Genomic DNA, 27,693 nt, shown 5'->3' on the forward strand with positions numbered 1-27,693 from the left:
CCTGTATTGAGCTCTCTCTCTCTCTCTCTCTCTCTCTCTCTCTCTCTCTCTCTCTCTCTCTCACCTACTCACAGTGTAAACACTCCACTGTAGTGCAGCAGGGGGCTTGGTAACTACAGTAGAGTATGTAATGACTGTCATTTTCTGCCGGATCCCCACTAGCAAACACACTCCTGCTGTGTTGGAGAAAGAATAGAGCCCACAGACAGATGCACACACACACACACACACACACACACACACACACACACACACACACACACACACACACACACACACACACACACACACACACACACACACACACACACACACACACACACAAACACAGCAAGTGATATTTAATATTTTTTTTAATGGTTGAGTTATCTGCTTTGGACAGTCTGAAATGTCAGGTAATATAGGCTAAAATATATACATTAAAAAAGCACATTTAAAATGAAATAAAAATACTTTCCTTGGGGACACATCTGTTTATTGGATTGAAGTGAATTAAACATCCTTTTGAGAAATGCATCATTCTTGTTCACTTTATTTGTCAGTAAGCCCTCCTGTCTTCCTAGACACTTTGCGAACCTAAAATGTAAGACATGTAGAAAATGAAATAATGTCAGCTCTATTCGTTCAATTTCTACCTGGAACATTCAGGACTATTCTATCACAGAGGAGCTCTGAAGAGGAGGTTTGACAATCCTTTGTGTAGACTTAGCAGTCCTGAAAGGACTTGGGTTTGTTTGTGTAGCAATAGCGCCACCTAGTGTTCAGATCTGTGAAAAAACCAGGGAAGAAGAAAGGAAGGGGGTGAAATGCATCGGTGACGTCCTCTCCAGCTTAGTATTCATGTCTCCTGCTTTTGTTTCATGCTAATATGATTCATGGCAGAGGTCTTTAACACAGGGAAGTAGAGGGAGGGAGGGAGGGAGGGAGGGAGGGAGGGAGGGAGGGAGGGAGGGAGGGAGGGAGGGAGGGAGGGAGGGACATGGAAGAGTCGAGGGAGAATGTGGGAAGAGAGAGACAGCTACGGGGGATGGTGAAGATGAAACGTGGAGGGGAAGGAGAGAATAAGGGCAGAAGGGGGAGGAGAGAGAAAGAGAGTTTAGAGAATACACTTCAAGACACAGCAATTCAGCTGTAAAGTTATGAGGATCGTTTATTAACACAGATATCACTGATTGTTACAATATCAACAACAGAACAGACTGTATTGGCATGCTACAGGAGCTGGTGCAGTTATTAAAAAGGTTGGCTTATGTACAAAAAAAACGGTTAATCTTTTCATTAATGCTGCAACTGTAGATTGCGTTATTTATTGACTGGTCTTCTACAGGTTTGCATTTGTGTTAGTTTAGTTAGATTTAATGATCTACTTAATGACAGTAAACTGTCTTTCTACTCTGCTGGAGGTGAGAACCCCCTGTGTTTCTGGATTTCAATACAAATTGGCACTTCAGTAGTTTCACATTTCTAAATCCATCCGTTTTAGGAAAGTCATTTCAATACACTGGGAGTTGTTAGTAGCACTTTATTTAAGGTTCAGTTACCTGATTATTTGCCTTGTATATGGAGTGGTGCTCCAATTTAGTCCCCAAAAATGTGTTCCATAGGTTATTGTCGTGTAATTACCATTTTACCATGCAGTTTCTAGGTAAATACCAGCCATCCTTCCTGTAATAGGGTTGTGCTCAATTCGAATTGAAGGCAGTTAATTCAGGAGTTAAACTGAAATTCCAGTTCAATGATTGAAAAAGGGCATCTATTTTTAATGACTTCTCAATAAACTGAAATGGAGAAGCTAGTTTTTCAATTTTAAATTCAAATCAATTCCTGAATTGACTGCCTTCAATTCGATTTGTACCCAACCCTGTTCCGTAAAAGGATTTAATGCAAAAAAGTTTTGTAAATCTGATTGATTAGAGAAAACAGCATACACGTGAAAGCCCCAAAAACAGGTTTGAGATCCTCTGTATAGCAGAGAGGTCACAGCTGCCTCCATCATGACTTTGAGACATGAACATACATACACAACACCATATAAAACACCAGTCTGAGTGTTGCATCATATCATTGGCCTTACAAGAATATGAGTATTGACTGCATCTCAAATAACACCCACTCATCCTATTCTCACCCTATTCCCATCCTATTCCCATCCTATTCCCATCCTATTCCCATCCTATTCCCACCCTATTCTCATCCTATTCCCATCCTATTCCCATCCTATTCCCATCCTATTCTCATCCTATTCTCATCCTATTCCCATCCTATTCCCATCCTATTCTCATCCTATTCCCATCCTATTCTCATCCTATTCCCATCCTATTCCCATCCTATTCTCATCCTATTCCCATCCTATTCCCACCCTATTCCCATCCTATTCTCACCCTATTCCCATCCTATTCCCATCCTATTCCCATCCTATTCCCATCCTATTCTCACCCTATTCCCATCCTATTCTCACCCTATTCCCATCCTATTCCCATCCTATTCTCATCCTATTCTCACCCTATTCCCATCCTATTCTCACCCTATTCCCATCCTATTCCCATCCTATTCCCACCCTATTCCCATCCTATTCTCACCCTATTCCCATCCTATTCCCATCCTATTCCCATCCTATTCCCATCCTATTCTCACCCTATTCCCATCCTATTCCCACCCTATTCTCATCCTATTCCCACCCTATTCCCATCCTATTCCCATCCTATTCCCACCCTATTCCCATCATATTCTCACCCTATTCTCATCCTATTCCCACCCTATTCTCATCCTATTCCCATCCTATTCTCACCCTATTCCCATCCTATTCCCATCCTATTCTCACCCTATTCCCATCCTATTCCCATCCTATTCCCATCCTATTCCCACCCTATTCCCACCCTATTCCCACCCTATTCCCACCCTATTCTCATCCTATTCCCATCCTATTCTCACCCTATTCCCACCCTATTCTCATCATATTCTCACCCTATTCTCATCCTATTCCCACCCTATTCTCATCCTATTCCCACCCTATTCCCACTCTATTCTCATCCTATTCCCATCCTATTCTCACCCTATTCCCATCCTATTCTCACCCTATTCTCACCCTAACCCCATCCTATTCCCATCCTATTCTCATCCTATTCCCATCCTATTCCCATCCTATTCCCACCCTATTCCCACCCTATTCCCACCCTATTCTCATCTTATTCCCAACCTATTCTCACCCAATTCCCACCCTATTCCCACCCTATTCCCATCCTATTCCCACCCAATTCCCACCCAATTCCCACCCAATTCCCATCCTATTCCCACCCTATTCCAGTAGATGACTCTACCCACATGTAACCACCTCAACTCTTTCTCACTCACACTTGTAAGTGTGCAGACAGAAAGGCAGACATACTATAAATATAACATTAAATAAACATACGCCTATACATCTCAACGTGTGCCACAAAAACACATAACATCCATCAAATCAATAAAGAATATATTTATCCCACAAAATTCGAGGCTCATAGATATTAAAATAACATACGCTCACATATATTAAATCGGAACAGCTCAGTGTTCCGAACCAAACTTGACACACACAATTCATTAATTGTTATAATAATAAATGATTCATTATTAAGACATCTACACATCCAGAGACCAAATTGATTACACAGTTAGTTCATTGTAAGCTAACATCATAGATATGGACACAAAAGTCTGAGATATCATCCATGAAGCAGCGAAAAAGCAGGGATGCAAATGAAAGGCTAAAAGTCAGCTCTAAATGCTCTCTCAATGTTTTATCAACATATCTTCTCTATATGTGTGTAGCTTGAGTATTTACAGCGGTGATCAGAAACATTATGAAAATACAGTGTATGCTGGCTACTGTATATCTTTAAATGTGGGTTAATAATTTCATACAAATCTGTGCATTGCTTTTTAAATGCTAGGCCCTGTATGGAGCATGCAAAACCACAAGGGGGTGCTGTGAGAGGACAGGGAGATAGGGGGTCGAAGACTGCTAAGGAGCAGGATGATGTTGGCGCTTCGCACTGATGCAGGGTCAGATATCCATTCATCACCCTAATAGTTAAGTTTAGCATCAAGGCTTCGGGTGACCTGTTCCTAGATCTGTCCCTAAGGACAACTTCTACCCAAAGTGTTAGAGATGGCTAAACTTGTAATACGGAGCAGGATTAAGTTGCCCATAGATGCTTAACCAAGGTCATTGTTGCATTGGGGAGGGTAAGCTGATTTTACATAAGTGCTTACTAGAAGCCTCCACCTGCAGCCTGTGTCCCTCAGTGGAGTTGAAGGTACTGTGAGAAAGCCTTCATGGCACAGTAGCAAGTTAAGGAATGGTACTTCTTTTTGAGAGAGAGAGAGAGAGAGAGTGATGAGAGTGATGCAGTGTGCTAGTGTTGTGGGGATCTTCTGTCCCAGTCTACCAAGGTGCTGTTCGCCCTCTCCTCTTCATCTCCCTACAAACAAACAACCACCACACAGGCTCTTAGACAACTATAGATGTGTTTGTATATATAATGTGTGTGTGTGGTCCTCTGTAGCTCAGTTGGTAGAGCATGGCCCAGGATAGTGTGTTTGATTCCCGGGACCAACTGTGCATATGCACGCATGACTATAAGTTGCTTTGGATAAAAGCATCTGCTGAATTTGTGTGTGTGTGTGTGTGTGTGTGTGACAGAGTAGCCACTTACCTGCTCTCCCTGCTACACCATCTCATACTGATTAGCAGTAATGATCCTGGACAGACAGCAGGCCAGCAACATGCCAATCAACTGAGAGAGAGAGAGAGAGAGAGAGAGAGAGAGAGAGAGAGAGAGAGAGGGGAGAAAGGGGGGTGATAGATGTGTAGAGACGTGAGATAATTTAACTTTAGATTATAATGAACCTTAGACACAGCACTCCTATCATCAGACAACACATTCTCTATCTCACCTGTGAGAAGGCAATTCCAAATGTTACTCCCGCGATGATGGCCATGTTGGTCTCAAGGAAGGAGGTTACCAGTTCATAACAGCCCTGAAACACAAAAAACAAAGGGGATGGGTTAGTATGTAGCATATGGGGATGGGTTAGTGTGTAACACATGCCACTGGTTAGTGTGTAACACAGTGGACGGGTTAGTGTGTAACACAGTGGACGGGTTAGTGTGTAACACACACACAGACCTGCTGGTAGACCTTGGTGTGGTTGATGGTGGTGTTGCGGAGGTCCTGAGGGCTGCAGTCAGAGGAGTTGGAGCAGCAGCTCAGGGGAAAGCCGTTAGCAGGGTAGTACACACTGCCCAACCAGCTGGTGTAGTTGTTCACCCCACAGCAACGCAGCTGGAGAGAGACACACATAGACGTGATTTAATTTTTGTATTGTTGTGACAATAGTAGTTTTGTTGATGTTGCCGTTGTTGATGTTGTTGTTGGGACTCACGCTGCTTTGGACGTTGTCCACAGCCAGGCTCTTCTCATCCTCAGCATCATAATTCAACACGGCGTCAGTATACGTCCTCAGGAAGGTACCTTTTATCTGTGGACACACACAGCATATGTTTTACTATCCTTGTGGGGCCTTAAAATGTATTTCCATTAAAAGTCCTATTTTCCCTAACCGTAAACCTAATTGTAACCCTAACCAAATAGCCTTTGTCCTCGTGTGGACCTGGGAAATGTCCCCATAAAGGAAAATTTTCCTGGTTTTACTATCCTAACTCTTACCCTAACCTTAACCTTAACCCCAAAACCTAACCTCAACCCTAAACCTAACCCTAATTCTAACCCTAACACTAATTCTAACCTTAACCCTAAACCCAGTAGAAATAGAATTTGAACTTGTGGGGACTAACAAAATGTCCCCAGTTGGTCAAATATTTGTTTGTTTATTTTTCTTGTGGGGACCAGAATAGTTAAACAAGTCTATACACACACGTGATGTATCTCTACTGGCAAGTACTCAGCTGAGATGGTCCAGATGAACTATGGGTAATGTAGTTCAAATAGAGAAACTGACCTCATGACGAAAAACAAAGCCAGAGATCCCAGCCACCAACTCAGCGAGGAACACCAGGGACAAGAACATTACATACTGCAGAGAGAAAGAGAGAGAAGGGGGGAGAAAGAAGTGGAAATAAAAGAGAAAAAGGCTACATACAGTATACAGAGAGGTTGTGTGTGATGGGACAGGCTAGTGATGGGGACAGGCTAGTGATGGTGACAGGCTAGTGATAGGACAGGCTAGTGATGGGGACAGGCTAGTGATGGTGACAGGCTAGTGATGGGACAGGCTAGTGATGGGGAAAGGCTAGTGATGGGGACAGGCTAGTGATGGGGACAGGCTAGTGATGGGACAGGCTAGTGATGGGACAGGCTAGTGATGGGGACAGGCTAGTGATGGGGACAGGCTAGTGATGGGACAGGTTAGTGATGGAAACAGGGTAGTGATGGGGACAGGCTAGTGATGGTGACAAGCTAGTGATGGGGACAGGCTAGTGATGGGACAGGCTAGTGATGGGGACAGGCTAGTGATGGGGACAGGCTAGTGATGGGGACATGCTAGTGATGGGGACAGGTTAGTGATGGTGACAGGCTAGTGATGGTGACAGGCTAGTGATGGGACAGGCTAGTGATGGGGACAGGCTAGTGATGGGGACAGGCTAGTGATGATGACAGGTTAGTGATGGGACAGGCTAGTGATGGAGACAGGCTAGTGATGGGGGCAGGCTAGTGATGGGGACAGACTCGTGATGGGGCCTGGCTAGTGATGGTGACAGGCTAGTGATGGGGGCAGGCTAGTGATGGGGGCAGGCTCGTGATGGGACAGGCTCGTGATGGGAACAGGCTAGTGATGGTGACAGGTTAGTGATGGTGACAGGCTAGTGACGGTGACAGGCTAGTGACGGTCCCAGGCTAGTGATGGTGACAGGCTAGTGATGGTGACAGGCTAGTGATGGGACAGGCTAGTGATGGTGACAGGCTAGTGATGGGGACAGGCTAGTGATGGGGACAGGCTAGTGATGGGGACAGGCTAGTGATGGGGACAGGCTAGTGATGGTGACAGGCTAGTGATGGGACAGGCTAGTGATGGGGACAGGCTAGTGATGGTGACAGGCTAGTGATGGGACAGGCTAGTGATGGGAGCAGGCTAGTGATGGGGACAGGCTAGTGATGGGACAGACTAGTGATGGGGGCAGGCTAGTGATGGGGACAGGGTAGTGATGGAGACAGGCTAGTGATGGGGGCAGGCTAGTGATGGGGGCAGGTTAGTGATGGGGACAGGGTAGTGATGATGACAGGCTAGTGATGGGACAGGCTAGTGATGATGACAGAATAGTGATGGGACAGGCTAGTGATGATGACAGGGTAGTGATGGGGGAAGGCTAGTGATGGGGGCAGGCTAGTGATGGGGACAGGCTAGTGATGGGGACAGGCTAGTGATGGGGACAGGCTAGTGATGATGACAGGTTAGTGATGGGACAGGGTAGTGATGATGACAGGCTAGTGATGGGACAGGCTAGTGATGATGACAGAATAGTGATGGGACAGGCTAGTGATGATGACAGGCTAGTGATGGGGGCAGGCTAGTGATGGGGGCAGGCTAGTGATGGGGACAGGCTAGTGATGGGGGCAGGCTAGTGATGGGGGCAGGCTAGTGATGGGGGCAGGCTAGTGATGGGGGCAGGCTAGTGATGGAGACAGGCTAGTGATGGGGACAGGCTAGTGCTGATGACAGGTTAGTGATGGGACAGGCTAGTGATGGGGGCAGGCTAGTGATGATGACAGGCTAGTGATGGGACAGGCTAGTGATGATGACAGGTTAGTGATGGGACAGGGTAGTGATGGAGACAGGCTAGTGATGGGGACAGGCTAGTGATGGTGACAGGGTAGTGATGGGGGCAGGCTAGTGATGGAGACAGGCTAGTGATGGGTACAGGCTAGTGATGATGACAGGTTAGTGATGGGACAGGCTAGTGATGATGACAGGTTAGTGATGGGACAGGGTAGTGATGGAGACAGGCTAGTGATGGGGGCAGGCTAGTGATGGTGACAGGGTAGTGATGGGGGCAGGCTAGTGATGGAGACAGGCTAGTGATGGGGGCAGGCTAGTGATGGGGGCAGGCTAGTGATGGGGGCAGGCTAGTGATGGAGACAGGCTAGTGATGGGGGCAGTCTAGTGATGGGGGCAGGCTAGTGATGGGGGCAGGCTAGTGATGGAGACAGGCTAGTGATGGGCGAAGGCTAGTGATGGGGGCAGGCTAGTGATGGGGGCAGGCTAGTGATGGGGACAGGGTAGTGATGGAGACAGGGTAGTGATGGGGGCAGGCTAGTGATGGGGACAGACTAGTGATGGGACAGGCTCGTGATGGGGACACGCTAGTGATGGTGACAGGTTAGTGATGGGGGCAGGCTAGTGATGGAGACAGGCTAGTGATGGAGACAGGCTAGTGATGGGGGCAGGGTAGTGATGGTGACAGGCTAGTGATGGAGACAGGCTAGTGATGGGGGCAGGCTAGTGATGGGGGCAGGCTAGTGATGGGGGCAGGCTAGTGATGGGGGCAGGCTAGTGATGGGGGCAGGCTAGTGATGGGGGCAGGCTAGTGATGGGGGCAGGCTAGTGATGGAGACAGACTAGTGATGGGGACAGGCTAGTGATGGGGGCAGGCTAGTGATGGAGGCAGGCTAGTGATGGGGGCAGGCTAGTGATGGGGGCAGGCTAGTGATGGGGGCAGGCTAGTGATGGGGGCAGGGTAGTGATGGAGACAGGCTAGTGATGGGGGCAGGCTAGTGATGGGGGCAGGCTAGTGATGGGGGCAGGCTAGTGATGGGGGCAGGCTAGTGATGGGGGCAGGCTAGTGATGGGGGCAGGGTAGTGATGGGGCAGGCTAGTGATGGGGGCAGGGTAGTGATGGTGACAGGCTAGTGATGGGGGCAGGCTAGTGATGGGGGCAGGCTAGTGATGGAGACAGGCTAGTGATGGGGGCAGGCTAGTGATGGGGGCAGGCTAGTGATGGGGGCAGGCTAGTGATGGGGGCAGGCTAGTGATGGGGACAGGGTAGTGATGGGGGCAGGCTAGTGATGGAGACAGGCTAGTGATGGAGGCAGGCTAGTGATGGGGGCAGGCTAGTGATGGGGGCAGGCTAGTGATGGGGGCAGGGTAGTGATGGAGACAGGCTAGTGATGGTGACAGGCTAGTGATGGTGACAGGCTAGTGATGGTGACAGGCCAGTGATGGGGGCAGGCTAGTTATGGAGACAGGCTAGTGATGGGGGCAGGCTAGTGATGGAGACAGGCTAGTGATGGGGGCAGGCTAGTGATGGGACAGGCTAGTGATGGGGGCAGGCTAGTGATGATGACAGGCTAGTGATGGGACAGGCTAGTGATGATGACAGGTTAGTGATGGGGGCAGGCTAGTGATGGGGGGGCAGGCTAGTGATGATGACAGGCTAGTGATGGGACAGGCTAGTGATGGGGGCAGGCTAGTGATGGGGGCAGGCTAGTGATGGGGGCAGGCTAGTGATGGAGCCAGGCTATTGATGGAGACAGGCTAGTGATGGAGACAGGCTAGTGATGGGGGCAGGCTAATGATGGGGGCAGGGTAGTGATGGGGACAGGGTAGTGATGGAGACAGGGTAGTGATGGGGACAGGGTAGTGATGGGGACAGGCTAGTGATGGGGGCAGGCTAGTGATGGGGGCAGGCTAGTGATGGAGGCAGGCTAGTGATGGGGGCAGGCTAGTGATGGGGACAGGCTAGTGATGGGGACAGGCTAGTGATGGGGGCAGGCTAGTGATGGAGGCAGGCTAGTGATGGGGGCAGGCTAGTGATGGGGGCAGGGTAGTGATGGGGGCAGGCTAGTGATGGGGGCAGGGTAGTGATGGGGGCAGGCTAGTGATGGGGGCAGGCTAGTGATGGGGGCAGGCTAGTGATGGGGACAGGCTAGTGATGGGGGCAGGCTAGTGATGGGGGCAGGCTAGTGATGGAGACAGACTAGTGATGGGGACAGGCTAGTGATGGGGGCAGGCTAGTGATGGAGACAGGCTAGTGATGGTGACAGGCTAGTGATGGTGACAGGCTAGTGATGGTGACAGGCCAGTGATGGGGACAGGCTAGTGATGGGGGCAGGGTAGTGATGGGGGCAGGGTAGTGATGGAGACAGGCTAGTGATGGAGACAGGCTAGTGATGGGGGCAGGCTAGTGATGGGGGCAGGCTAGTGATGAGGGCAGGCTAGTGATGGGGGCAGGCTAGTGATGGGGGCAGGCTAGTGATGGTGACAGGCTAGTGATGGGGGCAGGCTAGTGATGGAGACAGGCTAGTGATGGAGACAGGCTAGTGATGGGGGCAGGCTAGTGATGGGGGCAGGCTAGTGATGGGGGCAGGCTAGTGATGGAGACAGGGTAGTGATGGGGGCAGGCTAGTGATGGAGACAGGCTAGGGATGGAGACAGGCTAGTGATGGGGGCAGGCTAGTGATGGGGGCAGAAAAGTGATGGGGGCAGGGTAGTGATGGAGACAGGCTAGTGATGGTGACAGGCTAGTGATGGTGACAGGCTAGTGATGGTGACAGGCTAGTGATGGGGGGAGGCTAGTTATGGAGACAGGCTAGTGATGGGGGCAGGCTAGTGATGGAGACAGGCTAGTGATGGGGACAGGCTAGTGATGATGACAGGTTACTGATGGGACAGGCTAGTGATGGGGGCAGGCTAGTGATGATGACAGGCTAGTGATGGGACAGGCTAGTGATGATGACAGGTTAGTGATGGGCAGGGTAGTGATGGAGACAGGCTAGTGATGGGGGCAGGCTAGTGATGGTGACAGGGTAGTGATGGGGGCAGGGTAGTGATGGAGACAGGCTAGTGATGGGGGCAGGCTAGTGACGGGGGCAGGCTAGTGATGGGGGCAGGCTAGTGATGGGGGCAGGCTAGTGATGGGGGCAGGCTAGTGATGGAGACAGGCTAGTGATGGGCGAAGGCTAGTGATGGGGGCAGGCTAGTGATGGGGGCAGGCTAGTGATGGGGACAGGGTAGTGATGGAGACATGGTAGTGATGGGGCAGGCTAGTGATGGGGACAGGCTAGTGATGGGGGCAGGCTAGTGATGGGGGCAGGCTAGTGATGGGGAAAGACTAGTGATGGAGACAGGCTAGTGATGGGGGCAGGCTAGTGATGGGGGCAGGCTAGTGATGGGGGCAGGGTAGTGATCGTGACAGGCTAGTGATGGGGGCAGGCTAGTGATCGTGACAGGCTAGTGATGGGGGCAGGCTAGTGATGGGGACAGACTCGTGATGGGACAGGCTCTTAATGGGGACAGGCTAGTGATGGTGGCAGGGTAGTGACGGGGGCAGGCTAGTGATGGAGACAGGCTAGTGATGGAGACAGGCTAGTGATGGGGGCAGGCTAGTGATGGGGGCAGGCTAGTGATGGAGACAGGCTAGTGATGGAGACAGGCTAGTGATGGGGGCAGGCTAGTGATGGGGGAAGGGTAGTGATGGAGGCAGGCTAGTGATGGGGGCAGGCTAGTGATGGGGGCAGGCTAGTGATGGGGGCAGGCTAGTGATGGGGACAGGCTAGTGATGGGACAGACTAGTGATGGGACAGGCTAGTGATGGGACAGACTAGTGATGGGGGCAGGCTAGTGATGGGGGCAGGCTAGTGATGGGGGCAGGCTAGTGATGGGGGCAGGCTAGTGATGGGGACAGACTAGTGATGGGGGCAGGCTAGTGATGGGGACAGGCTAGTAAGAAGTATGTGTCATGTCGATAATTAGCACTGTGTTTCTCTAACTACACTCTATTAATCAGCATCAAATTAATTCTTCACAACCCCAGGTGCAGATTCACAGCTCGTGTGTGTGTGTGTGTGTGTGTGTGTGTGTGTGTGTGTGTGTGTGTGTGTGTGTGTGTGTGTGTGTGTGTGTGTGTGTGTGTGTGTTTGCCTGTACACTCCTCTTCCTCTACCCTCACCAGTTTGAGCATCCATGGGCTCCCCCTGCAGGTGGCGAAGCATCCGAACAGGCCAAAGACGATGATGACAGTCCCAGTGCCGATGAGGACGTACGGAGCGTTAGTGGTGTTCTCAGCTATCAGAGAGATATACGGGCCGATCATAAACTTCCCCCATACTCCCACTGCCAAGAGGATCGCTCCTGTGATCTGGAGAAGAGAAGGAAGGAGAGAGAGAGGGAAAGGAGAGAGAGAGGAGAGGACAAATAGGGGACATAGATGAGCAAAGGGAGATGATGGTGGAGGGAGAAGAGATATGAGAGAATATGAGAAAGAGAGATGTTGATATCCAGAGGTACACTATTCAGCCAGCAGAATGCAGTGTTGCTTAGGTCTACAGATGGTGCTGAGTGAACATTAGAGAACACCACCATGTTGCTCAACAATGCAGAGCCCTCTTGCCTCTCTGTAGTGTGGGAGAATAAAGTTGACGTTAGACTCAGATATAAGATCAGTTGGGTGTAATTGATAGCAGGTTAAAATGTAGATATGTGATCACAAGATCAACCTTTCAGATTGTCCTTTCCGGCCAACGAGTAAACAGTGGTCGTTTCTAAGTGTGAGAACAGAAAGGGGAGTGCAGAGAGAGAGAGAGAGAGAAGGGATGGGGAAGAGTTCGAAGGCAAATGGATATGTTGATACTTTCCTGTGGAACACGACGACACCCCCCCACACACACACACACGCAGAGGGAGCGAATCAAAAGGACCCATTGATCCAGAGCGGGCCACTTCCTTCTGTTACGCTGCTCTTAGCATTTGTAATGAAGGCCTGTCATAAAGGAGTGTGTTGTGTGAGCCCCTGTTCACTAGCTGGGGGGGGGGGCTGCTTTTTTGTGACGGGTACAGTTGGGGTGCCGATCTGTCAAAGACACTCTACTAGCAAAGCCTGGTGCCAAACCATCTTCATCTCCCCAGTGCCCCTCAAAGAGGTCCATCTCTGCTGCCTGGTGTGGCCATACTGCAGGACTGCACACACCGGCATGTAATCAGACCCACATGTACACACACGCACAGCACACAAATACACAAAAACAATGTGACATAGTTTATTGGTAGGTGTATGGGCCCAATTGTGATCTAAACGAATTACCATTACCTGAATGAGGTGCAGTGCTGGGCCCGGTTTCCCGATAGCGATTGAACTTAAGGTTCCGAGTGTTTTAACGATGCATCTTTCCTACAACTGCCGAAGATGTAACATACGTTTCCCAAAACACCACACAGAGAGAATGTTTGCTAAAAGGTGCTACATGGTCAATCCGAAGTCTTCATTGGCCGTGCAGCATTTATGGTGATACGGCCTCTGCAGAAGACAGGGCATTCACACTTCACGGAGCAGCACAGAGCTGTTGTGAAGGAAGTGAGTTTGTGTTTATACAGGACCTCCCACCCCCACCTACCATCAACCAATCGTGTCAATGCAGAGACATAAGGAGCCCTCTGCATTGTTACAGAATTTGAGAGGCACACGGCAATGCGTTAGTGCTGGGCTGGGCCAAACACGTTTCACGTTTTATTAGTGGTATGTACAGGATACACATGGCATACACAGTCCAACGAAATGCTTACTTGCACCAGTGGAGGCTGCTGATGGGAGGATGGCTCATAATAATGTCTGGAATGGAGCAAATGGAATCGCATCAAACACATGGAACTATGTGTTTGATGTATTTGATACCATTCCACTAATTCCGCTCCAGCCATTACCACGAGCCCGTGCTCCCCAATTAAGATGCCACCAACCTCCTGTGACTTGCAGGTTCCTTCTCAACAATGCAACAACAATAAGAAATAATAAAATATAAGAATACTACGAACATAAAGACAATGTCTCAGTATTTTGGGATGGAAGAACACTGGGAGAGGAGTCAGAGACAGAGACTGCTTGGCTGACAGGGCCAGAGTTAGACTGTCTCCATGGTAACAGACATTTATCTCTGAGGTGCTGCAGTATCCAAGCAGAGCTCAGCCTGAACATACAGAAACCCTCCCTCTCCTCCTCTTCTCTTTCTCACTCCAACCTTGTATGAACAGCAGGTGGCAAAGCCCATCCCCCCCATAAGTCTAGATGCACTCACTGCCATCCAAACCTGGACTGTTCTTTACTAATTAAAAGACTGTAGTCTTTAGAGACTGAGGTCCCTGAACTAAATCAATAACATTTCCCTCTTATCTTGGAATATGTTTATTTCTAAAGCATTCATAAGTAATGACTCCAGTACAGTCCAGAGTGCTCAATCTAGTAATGACTCCAGTACCGTCCAGAGAGCTCAGTCTAGTAATGACTCCAGTACAGTCCAGAGAGCTCAGTCTAGTAATGACTCCAGTACAGTCCAGAGTGCTCAATCTAGTAATGACTCCAGTACCGTCCAGAGAGCTCAGTCTAGTAATGACTCCAGTACAGTCCAGAGTGCTCAATCTAGTAATGACTCCAGTACCGTCCAGAGAGCTCAGTCTAGTAATGACCCCAGTACAGTCCAGAGTGCTCAATCTAGTAATGACTCCAGTACAGTCCAGAGAGCTCAGTCTAGTAATGACCCACGTACAGTCCAGAGAGCTCCGTTTAGTAATGACTCCAGTACAGTCCTGAGAGCTCAGTCTAGTAATGACTCCAGTACAGTCCGGAGGGTTCTGTATGGTAATGAGTGGAAACTAACACGAACACTGCATTAATGATTCAATCTCAGATATCCCTCTGTACTGTAGCTGGTATTACATACTGTACAGTACTTTGCCAATCCATCACTGTTAGAGGCATTGCTGTTCTCTGTGTGTAGGGAACTTAACAGATAATCAATTAGGCTCCATCTCCTGGCCTGTGTGTGGGCTGGTACTAATGGCCATGCAGAAGAGCCTGAACTGTCTGGCATCATTATAAGAACACTGCCTAGATCACAGGTGTCAAACTCATTCCACGGGGGGCCGAGTGTCTGCGGGTTTTCGTTCCTCCCTTGTACTTGATTGATGAATTAACATCACTAATTAGTTAGGAACTCCCCACACCTGGTTGTCTAGGGCTTTATTGAAAGGAAAAACCAAAAACCTGCAGACACTAGGCCCTCCGTGGAATGAGTTTGACACCCCTGGCCTAGATAATGGTTTATTCCTCAAACCAATTATTGCTGATATTCACCTAATATCTTATTTACTATAAACAGAAAAAAATGTAGTTAGCAGATTATCATACATTACCATATTAACAAGGGATTTTGAAGCAAACTTTTTTCTGGAAAAGCTTTTAGAAATTTCTGATGAATTATAATATCTTCATCATGAGTTATACAGCTAGCACACACACACACACACACACACACACACACACACACACACACACACACACACACACACACACACACACACACACACACTACAGTTATGCCTACACAAAGAGATTTCCTTACCCACACACATAGTCACGTGTTCATGGCAGCGTTTCTGTGGTGAGGTGACAACAGGACGTTATATGTGTGCCCTTCTCCAAGGGCCCTGAGAGGTGAGTTCTGCAGTGTGGTGTTTGCAGACACACTTTTAAATTGTGTATTTTATTGCAATGTCTATCAATCTATATTTCCATCTATCTATCTACAGTGCCTTCAGAAAGTATTCATACCCCTTGATTTATTCCACATTCAAAATAAACTAAATACACTTTTTTCTCACCCATCTACACACAATACTCCAGTGTTTCCCAACTCCAGTCCTCCGGTACCCCCAACAGCACACATGTTTGTTGTAGCCCCAGACAAGCACACATGATTCAACTTGTCAACATATCATCAAGCCCTCAATGAGTTGAATAAGGTTTTTTAGTCTAGGGCTACAACAATAATGTGTGCTGTTGGGGGTACTGGAGGACCAGAGTTGGGAAACACTGCAATATCCCATAATGACAAAGTGAAAACATGTTTTTAGAAGTGTTTGAACAAATGTGGAAAATGAAATACAGAAATATCTTGTTCACATAAGTATTCACACCCCTGAGTCAATACATGCAGTGGTGGAAAAAACACCCAATAGTCATACTTGAGTAAAGGTAAAGTTACAGTAATAGAAAATGACTCAAGTAAAAGTGAATGTCACCCAGTAAAATTCTACTTGAGTAAACGTCTAAAAGTTTTTGGTTTTAAATATACTTAAGTATCAAAAATAATAGTAATTGCTCAAATATACTTAAGTATCAAAAGTAAAAGTATAAATCATTTCAAATTCCTTATATTAAGCAAACCATACAGCATAATTTAATTTTTATTTTGTTATTTAAGAATAGCCAGGGGCATGCTCCAACAGTTATAGACATCATTTAGAAACTAAGCATGCGTTTAGTGTGTCCGCCAGATCAGAGGCAGTAGGGAGGACCAAGGATGTTCTCTTGATAAGACAATTTTCCTGTCCTGCTAAGCATTCAGAATGTAACGAGTACTTTTGGGTGTAAGGGAAAATGTATGGAGTAATAAGTACAGCATTACAGCATGAAATACAGCATTCAAATTAAAACTGGTAGAAAATATAAATAGTAAAGTACAGATAACCCAAATGACTTAAGTAGTACTTTCAAGTATTTATGCTTAAGTACTTTACACCACTGAATACATATTAGAATCACCTTTGGCAGAAATTACAGCTGTGATGCTTTCTGGGTCATTAAGAGTTTTCCAAACCTGCATTGTATAATATTTGCCAATTATATTTTTCAAAATTCTTCAAGCTCTGTCAAATTGGTTGTTGATCATTGCTTGACCACCATTTTCAAGTCTTTTGCCATAGATTTTCAAGCATATTGAAGTCAAAACTGTAACTCGGCCACTCAGGAACATTCACTGTCTGCTTGGTAAGCAACTACAGTGTAGATTTGGCCTTGTGTTTTCGGTTATTGTCCTGCTTGTAACGATAATCCTCCTCCTCTTCATCAGAAGAGGAGGAGCAGGGATTGAACCAAGGTGCAGCGCGTTGAAATGACATGATGAATTTATTTAACAAGACAAAATAGACAAAGACGAAAACGAACTATACTGGATATAACTAACAAAATAACAAAACGATGTAGACAGACCTGAACAACCGAACTTACATATACACGAAGCACGCTGACACAGGAACAGACTACATAAACCGAAAACGAAACGAACAACCGAAACAATCCCGTATGGTGTAAGACATAACACAGACACAGGAGACAACCACCCACAAACAAACACTGTGAACCGCCTACCTAAATATGACTCTCAATTAGAGGAACGCCAAACACCTGCCTCCAATTGAGAGCCATACCAGGCAACCCTAAACCAACATAGAAACAGACAACATAGAATGCCCACCCAAACTCACGTCCTGACCAACTAACACACAAAACTAAACAGAAAACAGGTCAGGAACATGACATAACCCCCCCCTCAAGATGCGTACTCCGAACGCATCACCAAAAAGTCCAGGGGAGGGTCTGGGTGGGCATCTGACCACGGTGGTGGCTTAGGCTCCGGGCGTGGTTCCCACCCCACCATAATCAATCCCCGCTTCCGTAGCCTCCCCACAATGACCACCCTCCAAATAACCCCACCTAAATTTAGGGGCAACACCAGAATCAAGGACAGCTCTGGGACAAGGTAGCTCAGGACAGAGGGATAGCTTAGGAGAGAGAGGTAGCTCAAGATAAAGAGGTAGCTCAGGATAGAGGGGCAACTCCGGACTGAAGGGCAGCTCCGGACAGAGAGACAGCTCTGGACTGCTGGGCAGTTCTGGGTATCTAGCCTTTTCAGGCTGAAGGGCAGCTCATGGCTGGCTGACGGCTCTCGACGCTCATGGCAGGCTGACGGCTCTCGACGCTCATGGCAGGCTGACGGCTCACGACGCTCATGGCAGGCTGACGGCTCACGACGCTCATGGCGCTCTGACGGCTCTCGACGCTCATGGCAGGCTGACGGCTCTCGACGCTCATGGCAGGCTGACGGCTCACGACGCTCATGGCGCTCTGACGGCTCTGGCTGCTCATGGCTCTCTGACGGCTCTGGCTGCTCATGGCTCACTGACGGCTCTGGCTGCTCATGGCTCTTTGACGGCTCTGGCTGCTCATGGCTCACTGACGGCTCTGGCTGCTCATGGCTCACTGACGGCTCTGGCTGCTCATGGCTCACTGACGGCTCTGGCAGATCCTGTCTGGTTAGCGGCTCTGGCAGATCCTGTCTGGTTGGCGGCTCTGGCAGATCCTGTCTGGTTGGCGGCTCTGGCAGATCCTGTCTGGTTGGCGGCTCTGGCAGATCCTGTCTGGTTGGCGGCTCTGGCAGATCCTGTCTGGCTGACGGCTCTAGCGGCTCCTGTCTGGCTGATGGCTCTAGCGGCTCCTGTCTGGCTGACGGCTCTGTAGGCTCATGGCAGACGGGCGGCTTTGCAGGCTCATGGCAGACGGGCGGCTTTGCAGGCTCCTGGCAGACGGATGGCTCAGATGGCGCTGGGGAGACGGATGGCTCAGATGGCGCTGAGGAGACAGATGGCTCAGATGGCGCTGGGGAGACGGATGGCTCAGATGGCGCTGGGGAGACGGATGGCTCAGATGGCGCTGGGGAGACGGATGGCTCTGGCCGGATATGGCGCACTGTAGACCTGGTGCGTGGTGCCGGAACTGGAGGCACCGTGCTAATGATAAGCACCTTCCTACTAGTGCGGGGAGCAGAGACAGGGCACACTGAACTCTCAAAGCGTACTCTATACCTGGTGCGTGGTACCGGCACTGGTGGCACCTGGCTGAGGGCACGCACCTCAGGACTAGTACGGGGAGAAGTGACAGTGTGTACAGGACTTGGGAGACGCACAGGTGGCTTAGTGCGTGGGGCCGGAACTGGAGGCACCGAACTGGATACACGCACTATAGGGAGAGTGCGTGGAGGAGGAACAGGGCTCTGGAAATGCACTGGTAGCCTAGTGCGTAATATAGGCACTGTAGGTACTAGGCTGGGGCGTGGAGGTGGCGCCGGAAATACCGGACCGTGCAGGCGTACTGGCTCTCTTGAGCATTGAGCCTGCCCAACCTTACCTGGTTGAATGCTCCCGGTCGCCCTGCCAGTGCGGCGAGGTGGAATAGCCCGCACTGGGCTATGCAGGCGAACCGGGGAAACCATGCGTAAGGCAGGTGCCATGTATGCCGGCCCGAGGAGACGCACTGGAGACCAGACGCGTTGAGCCGGCCTCATGACACCTGGCTCAATGCCCAATCTAGCCCTACCAGTGCGGGGAGGTGGAATAACCCGCACTGGGCTATGCACACGTACAGGAGACACCGTGCGCTCTACTGCGTAACACGGTGTCTGCCCGTACTCCCGCTCTCCACGGTTAGCCTGGGAAGTGGGCGCAGGTCTCCTACCTGCCCTTGGCCCACAACCCCTTAGCCCCCCCCCAAGAAATTTTTGGGAGTTACTCACGGGCTTTTCGGGCTTCCGTGCAAGACGTGTCCCCTCATAATTCCGGTTACGAGCTTGAATCTCCGGCTTCCATCCACGTCTCCTAGCTGCCTCCTCATACCAGCGCTCCTGGGCTGTGGTTGCCTCACTCTTCTCACGAGAGCAGCGATTTCCTCCAGTTTGCGCCCAGGGTCCTCTACCAGACAGGATCTCCTCCCAAGTCCAAAAGTCCTTGTTGCTCTGTCGATTTTTCCCATACCGCTTGGTCTCTGTATTTTGGTGGGTGATTCTGTCACGATAATCCTCCTCCTCTTCATCAGAAGAGGAGGAGCAGGGATTGAACCAAGGTGCAGCGCGTTGAAATGACATGATGAATTTATTTAACAAGACAAAATAGACAAAGACGAAAACGAACTATACTGGATATAACTAACAAAATAACAAAACGATGTAGACAGACCTGAACAACCGAACTTACATATACACGAAGCACGCTGACACAGGAACAGACTACATAAACCGAAAACGAAACGAACAACCGAAACAATCCCGTATGGTGTAAGACATAACACAGACACAGGAGACAACCACCCACAAACAAACACTGTGAACCGCCTACCTAAATATGACTCTCAATTAGAGGAACGCCAAACACCTGCCTCCAATTGAGAGCCATACCAGGCAACCCTAAACCAACATAGAAACAGACAACATAGAATGCCCACCCAAACTCACGTCCTGACCAACTAACACACAAAACTAAACAGAAAACAGGTCAGGAACATGACACTGCTGAAAGGTGAATTTACAATTGAAGTCAGAAGTTAACATACACCTTAGCCAAATATATTTAAACTCAGTTTTACACAACACCTGACATTTAATCCAAGTAAAAAATCCCTGTTTTAGGTCAGTTAGGATCACCATTTTATTTTAAGAACGTGAAATGTCAGAATAATAGTAGAGAGAATGATTTATTTCAGCTTTTATTTCTTTCATCACATTCCCAATGGGTCAGAAGTTTACATACACTCAATTAGTATTTGGTAGCATTGCCTTTCAATTGTTTAACTTGGGTAAACGTTTTGGGTAGCCTTCCACAAGCTTCCCACAATAAGTTGGTTGAATTTTGGCCCATTCCTCCTGACAGAGCTGGTGTAACTGAGTCAGGTTTGTTGGCCTCCTTGCTGGCACACACTTTTTCAGTTCTGCCCACAAATGCTCTATGGGATTGAGGTCAGGGTTTTGTGATGACCACTCCAGTACATTGACTTTGTTGTCCTTAAGCCATTTTGACACAACTTTGGAAGTATGCTTGGGTTCACTATCCATTTGGAAGACCCATTTGCGACCAAGCTTTAACTTCCTGACTGATGTCTTGAGATTTTGCTTCAATATATCCACGTAATTTTCCTCCCTCATGATGCCATTCCATTTTGTGAAGTGCACCAGTCCCTCCTGCAGCAAAGCACCCCCACAACATGATGCTGCCACCCCCGTGCTTCACGGTTGGGATGGTGTTCTTTGGCTTGCAAGCCTCCCCCTTTTTCCTCCAAACATAACGATGGTCATTATGGCCAAACAGTTCTATTTTTGTTTCATCAGAACAGAAGGACATTTCTCCAAAAAGTACGATCTTTGTCCCCATGTGCAGTTGCAAACCGTAGTCTGGCTTTTTTATGGCAGTTTTGGAGCAGTGGCTTCTTCCTTGCTGAGCGGCCTTTCAGGTTATGTCGATATATGACTCGTTTTACTGTGGATATAGATACTTTTGTGACTGTTTCCTCCAGCATCTTCACAGGGTCCTTTGCTGTTGTTCTGGGATTGATTTGCACTTTTCGCACCAAAATACGCTAATCTCTAAGAAACAGAATGCGTCTCCTTCCTGAGCGGTATGACGGCTGTGTGGTTCCATGGTGGTTATACTTGCATACTATTGTTTGTACAGATGAATGTGGTACCTTCAGGCGCTTGGAAATTGCTGCCAAGGATGAACCAGACTTGTGGAGGTCTACCATTTTTCTTTCTAAGGTCTTGGCTGATTGCTTTTGATTTTCCCATGATGTCAAGCAAAGAGGAACTGAGTTTGAAGTTAGGCCTTGAAATACATCCACAGATACACCTCCAATTGACTCAAATGATGTCAATTAGCCTATCAGAAGCTTCTAAAGCCATGACATAATTTTCTGGAATTTTCCAAGCTGTAAAGTCACAGTCAACTTAGTGTATGTAAACTTCTGACCCACTGGAATTGTGATTCAGTGAATTATAAGTGAAATAATCTGTCTGTAAACAGTTGTTGGAAAAATAACTTGTGTCATGCACAAAGTAGATGTCCCAACCGACTTGCCAAAACTATAGTTTGTTAACAAGAAATGTGTGGAGTGGTTAAAAAACAAGTTTTAATGACTCCAACCTAAGTGTATGTAAACTTCCGACTTCAACTGTATCTCCCAGCATCTTGTGGAAAGCAGGCCGAACAAGGTTTTCTTCTAGGATTTTGCCTCTGCTTAGTTCCATTCCGTTTCTTTTTTATGCTGAAAAAATCCCCAGTCCATAACGATTACAAGCATTACCATAACATGATGCAGCCACTACTATGCTTGAAAACCTGGAGAATGGTACTCAGTAATCTGTTGTATTGGATTTTCCCCAAACATAACACTTTGTATTTGTCACGCCCTGGCCATAGAGAGGGTTTTAGTCTCTATTTTGGTTAGGCCAGGGTGTGATTAGAGTGGGCATTCTATGTGTTATATTTCTTTGTTTTTGGCCGAGTGTGGTTCCCAATCAGAGGCAGCTGTCTATCGTTGTCTCTGATTGGGAATCATACTTAGGCAGCCTTTTCCCACCTGTGTTTTGTGGGTAGTTGTTTTCTGTATTGTGTCTGCACCTGACAGAACTGTTTCGTTTTGTTCTACTTTGTTATTTTGTTTCAGTGTTCCGTTTGATTACATATCATGAACGCTTACCACGCTGCACCTTGGTTTCCTTCTACTTCAAACAACAAACGTTACAGTTACAGTGAATTGCTTTGCCACATTTTTAGCATTATTACTTTAGTGCCTTGTTGCAAACAGGTACATGTTTTAGAATATTTTTATTCTGCACAGTCTTCCTTCTTTTCACTCTATCAATTAGGTTAGTATTGTGGCGTAACTAAAATGTTGTTGATCCAACCTCAGTTTTGTCCTATCACAGCCATTAAGCTCTAACTGTTTTAAAGACACACCTGGACTGAGCGGTTTCCTTCCTCTCCGGCAACTGAGTTAGGAAGGATGCCTGTATCTTTGTAGTGACTGGGTGTATTGATACGCCATCTAAAGTGTAATTAATATCTTAACCATGCTCAAATGGATATTCAATGCCTGCTTTTTTATTTTAACCCATCTACCAATAGGTGCCCTTCTTTGCAAGGCATTGGAAAACCTCCCTGGTCTTTGTGGTTGCATCTGTGTTTGAAATTCACTGATCGACTGAGGGACCTTACAGATAATGAATTGTATGTGTGGTGTACAGAGATGAGTTAATCATTAAAAAATCACGTTAAACACTATTATTGCACACAGAGTGCAACTTGTTAAGCAAATTTTGACTCCTGAACTTATTTAGGCTTGCCATAACAAAGTGGTTCAATACTTCATCAAAAAGAAAAGAGGACCAAGGCACTCTTCATATAATTAATTGAAATGCCTTTATTAGTATGGCATTTTCAATAGAAACAAAGTTTTAAAAATCCGACGCGTTTCGGCTGCATGGCCTTCGTCAGGGAGTACAAAAAAATAATACAATGTCCTCTTTTGAACAGCTTTTCCAATTAGCCCCAATTAATTTCTATTGAACATGCCATACTAATAAAGGCATTTTAATTAATTATATGAAGAGTGCCTTGGTCATCTTTTCTTTTTGATGACCAATTTACCCCTTTTACCAAAGAGCACCTTCTGTCTACCATAATTTACTATTGTGTACCTTAGTAGCGCTTCCCTTCCTCCTCTTTCTACTGGTTGAATACTTATTGACTCAAGATATTTTCAGCTTTTCATTTTTTCTTAATTTGTAAAAATTTCTAAAAACATAATTCCACTTTGACATTATGGGGAATTATGTGTAGGCCAGAGACAAAATAATCCCAATTTAAACCATTTAAAATTCAGACTGTAACACAACAAAATGTGGAAAAAGTCAAAGGGTGTGAATACTTTCTGAAAGCACAGTCTAGCCTTGTCTTTATATTATAAACATCCTTCCATCTATTGTATCGATATTCAGGCCTGAAGCTAGATTAGATTGTGGGTTTGTCTGCTTGCAATATAACTGATGTCATCTGTTTAAATCAAAACCCAGGCTCAGGTAGGAAGAAGTGATGATGTTGCTATTGTGACGCATCGACCGATGTAGAAGGTTGCCCTTAGTCCCAGATCTAAGATCAGATTACACTAACAATCGGAACCATTACCCAGGACGATGAAGAAAACATTGGATTCTGTATCAGTGGCAACAAGGCAATATCTAACTAATAAAATCCAATGCAATCTGAGAGATTACACAGAAACCAGCAGCCATGACAACACTGACAAAACCAGTCCCCAATACAATAGGACCCAAAACGGATGACCCCTTTCCCACCAGTCCCTAAAAGAGAAATCATGAGTTCTATTTTTAACAGGAACATTAAAACATGTCAGTGTCTCACACCCCACCGGCATTGGCACCACTTCAAACGACACCGTGTGAACTGGAGTCTGAACCACTCGCCGGAAGACATTAGCTGTCATGACAAGCTGACGACAGTGAAACTCAGGAACTAAACTATCTGAAGAATTTCAAACCACCACCAACAACCACCCCTCTGACAGCCCATCCCTAGTTCCCCGGAAATGAGACGAGCTGTTGCCCTGCCCCGGTGCTGAGACCACCGATCCAGTCGGCTGCTCCTTCCTGCTGGGGAGATGTGATCATATGCAGACTAGGGTGTGGAAGCGTTAAGGCTGCTCTGACTGACCGGACTAAATATAAATGTTAGTATCTATGACAGGCACTAAATGCTTGCTGAGAGAGACATGTACAGCCTCTGATTTTCTTGTCTCACATGTAAATGCTGATCCGAGGCCAGATTTGAGTTATACTGTATGTCCTTGGGGGTTCAGGTTCAGACTGGGGACAGGGTCAACTGATCCCAGACCTGAAGGTCTAGGAGGAGCACTGGGAGAAAAGGGTCCATATCAGGGGATATCTTTACATGAAACATTTTGATATTCTAGAGAATACAAACCATTTCCAATGCATATTTAGTTTTGTGGATATGCACCATCTCTTTTAGACATATATGATATTGGGATTACTCCAAATATCACACATGGACATTTCCTATGGCCGCATATGGACTCGAATTCAATATCCTGAGATATGTGACATCCTATTTTTGCTCTTCATGTTGACAAATACTGACTGTATACATCGCATATCTGTGCTTTCAAGATATAAAGCTCTATTGTTTCCAGATATGCTTCTCTTGGCTGAGGTCCATATCCGGATCTTGATATGCTTTTTTATCTGCTGAAAATAAGGACAATTTCTGATGCATTTCTGAGTTTTCAGCACATGCTCAATAATTTGACAAATATAAAATCCATATTTTTCTTTCATGCATTCCCTCCGGATATCATACATGGTATAGCCTTGACTCATTAGATATCCTGGGATAGGCCTATCTGGACATCTTATTTGTTCGATATGATGACAAATACTGACAGAAGGCCTACATAGTCTATTTTCTCAGCACATAATGCATACGCTCTTGACTGAGGTCCATACCTGGATCTTGATATACTTTTTGATATACTAAATGACAATCTCTGATGCTTATTTGAGTTTTGAGGACAGGCTCAATAATTTGACAAATATTAAATCTATATCATCAGAGTGAGTAGCTAATTTGAGATATTTTATTTATCTTGGTAACTAGAATCAAGAATGTTAGCTAATTTAGCCAGCAGCCATTAGGGATAGCTAGCTAGCTAGGCTTGATAGGGGGGTAAAAGCTAATTGGCAGCCTAGCTAGCTAACAAATAACGAAATTGCCTTCCCTTCGGGGGAAAATATTTGTACCCCATATCAAACCTCAAGGTGACAGCTAACGTTTTAAAACAACATTTAGGCATATTTTGTATGACTTATTAAAGACTATAAAGCAAACACATTTAATTAGATAGCACACGTTAGCTAGTTTCAGTTCGTTTTGTTACGAATGAAGCAGGTATAGTAGCTATCTTGTGGTATGGTTATGTGAAATAACAATATTTTCTTGCAATATTGACACAATTTTGAATTTATGCATTGACAGTTTGGAGTGGATCACAGCCCAACACCACAGTGCCGGTTTGCACTGCGCGGGACCGCTGTTGACGATTCCAATCAGCACCCATTTCGCATCCATGTCCATAACAAACAAGGCAGGGTATTGAGGGTGTACACGTTTTATTTTCTGTGAAATAAATACAATTAATTTTTAGCAAAGGATGGTCTACGTTTGCTTCTTTACAGAAAACTTTTTGTGATTGGAGCTCTGGTTTTGATTGCTGCATTTAAAAAAAACATAAATAGCAGAGATGTGCTTTGGAAATAGCAACTTGGATTAAATATGACGATGTCTGCCTTTCCGTGGCCTGTAGCCTACTACTGAATATTGTGTAAATGTATGCTCAGATGTCACCTTCATGTGAAGAAGCACAATGATTTTCGGCGCCTGAACAAAAAAAATAATTTGGGCGCTGGACATTGATCAAGAGTCAGATGTAGCTCATTTTTGATCAGACACACGAGGATAAATTACATATAATGTACGGATATCTATTGAGAACGTTAGGTAATGTGGATTCGTTCATGCCTACGTATAAAGGCTTAGATATGTCAGCATGTTGACACCCTTTCCGGAGTTAAAATGTTCTACACATATGTGAGCGGGTGCATGCGCATCAGGTGCATGTCTTGAATTTATCTCATGGCACTCCCCATATCTCCCTGGACTCAAATGGTAGAAGGGAGATGTCTGAGGTCAGGATTGGATGCATGTAGAAACTCCCATTATGGAGAATACCCTAGCTCCGTATATGAAATTAAGGAGACGCGTATCTGGTGCATGTCTACTCCTAATATCGAATGAAATGTCAGATGTCCAGAAACAGATAAAGATATCCCCTGATATTGACCCCTTTCGCCCAGTGGAGCATCCATCCATCCTTGTCTAACAAAGATATCTCAGGATAAGAGCTGCAAATACACCAGATGAGTTTGTTTACCTTAGGATAGTCTATAGAGGGATTGCTTATGTTTTCCTTAGTTCCCCATCTGACTTGATGCCCATGCATCTGTAGGCTACTGTTTGTCATATAGCCTAATAACATACAGAGGAGTTGGCTAAAGAAACACATGCTATGGTATGACAATGATAGAGAAGTCTCAGGAGACATATAACAAAAGTACAGAGCTTGTATAAGAGTGAGTCAGTCAAGACAAACAACTTATCAGGATGCAGACAAATCATTTGAAATGCGCTGTTTACAAAACATCAGGTGCACATCCATGTCGGGTTGAAGGGAGATGGATGGTTATAGTGCGACCTATGGTCGAACGCTAAATCAATGACAAAACAATTGACTGCAACCTATGCATGCTGTAAACTCAACAATGACGAGAGCACTGTCATGCTGCTTCGCACCAAACGATGGACCGACAGAAACCGTTACACGAGTGGCTGCTGATTTGCCTGTGTCAACAGCCTCGACTGATAACCTCTACCTGTCTCTGTGACTACAGAGCTGCTGCGCTCTATATAGCCTACGCATGAGCATGGCATGTATTGCGGTCAACGACAACTTCGAAATACAGAACAACATATCGAGACTTCTTCACGCTGGAGTAGGTGACAATGTACGAAATACGACAAACGTTACAACAGAGGATGTCGCATTTCTCCAAGCGTGTGGGGTTGTTGTAAACATGACCCTGATAATAAATCATTATCACAAAGGCACAGATTAATACAAAGGCACAGATTAATCTGTACCACAAAGGCAGAAACTGAATTCCTCGAATTAACTGAATTCATCAAACACATGGAAAAATAACGGTACTTACGGGTAGCCTACAGCTCTGCATCTACAACGACGGAAACGATCTCCCCAAGGCTTACATTGGGGCATGGATAAAACAAGGGTAACGTTAACTTACCCAAAACACGAAGGAGTAAACGATGAGGAGGGTTTTGAGAAAGGTTATCACTGGTTTGGTCTCCATTCTGCCCAATGCCCATACA

At 46.6% G+C, this 27,693-nt stretch overlaps 1 protein-coding gene across 3 annotated transcripts; it reads right to left on the reverse strand.

Annotated features, from left to right (window-relative positions):
* Positions 1-335: 335 nt before the first annotated feature.
* Positions 336-27,693, reverse strand: LOC129820772 (tetraspanin-7-like). 3 transcript variants are annotated; one of them, XM_055877724.1, is made up of 8 exons: positions 27,609-27,693; positions 11,948-12,136; positions 6,004-6,078; positions 5,428-5,523; positions 5,172-5,327; positions 4,939-5,022; positions 4,698-4,778; positions 336-576 (listed from the first exon to the last, which is right to left on the reverse strand). In XM_055877724.1, the coding sequence occupies exons 1-7, from the start codon at positions 27,672-27,674 to the stop codon at positions 4,710-4,712; spliced, it is 735 nt and encodes a 244-aa protein (XP_055733699.1). In that variant the 5' UTR covers positions 27,675-27,693; the 3' UTR covers positions 336-576; positions 4,698-4,709. The 3 variants fall into 3 exon arrangements, with proteins under 3 accessions (XP_055733699.1, XP_055733698.1, XP_055733700.1); XM_055877723.1 differs by lacking the exon at positions 336-576 and adding an exon at positions 1,133-4,463; XM_055877725.1 differs by lacking the exons at positions 336-576; positions 27,609-27,693 and adding exons at positions 1,133-4,463; positions 27,516-27,602.

The sequence above is a fragment of the Salvelinus fontinalis genome, chromosome 23, assembly GCF_029448725.1.
Source record: "Salvelinus fontinalis isolate EN_2023a chromosome 23, ASM2944872v1, whole genome shotgun sequence".
Taxonomy (NCBI): domain Eukaryota; kingdom Metazoa; phylum Chordata; class Actinopteri; order Salmoniformes; family Salmonidae; genus Salvelinus; species Salvelinus fontinalis.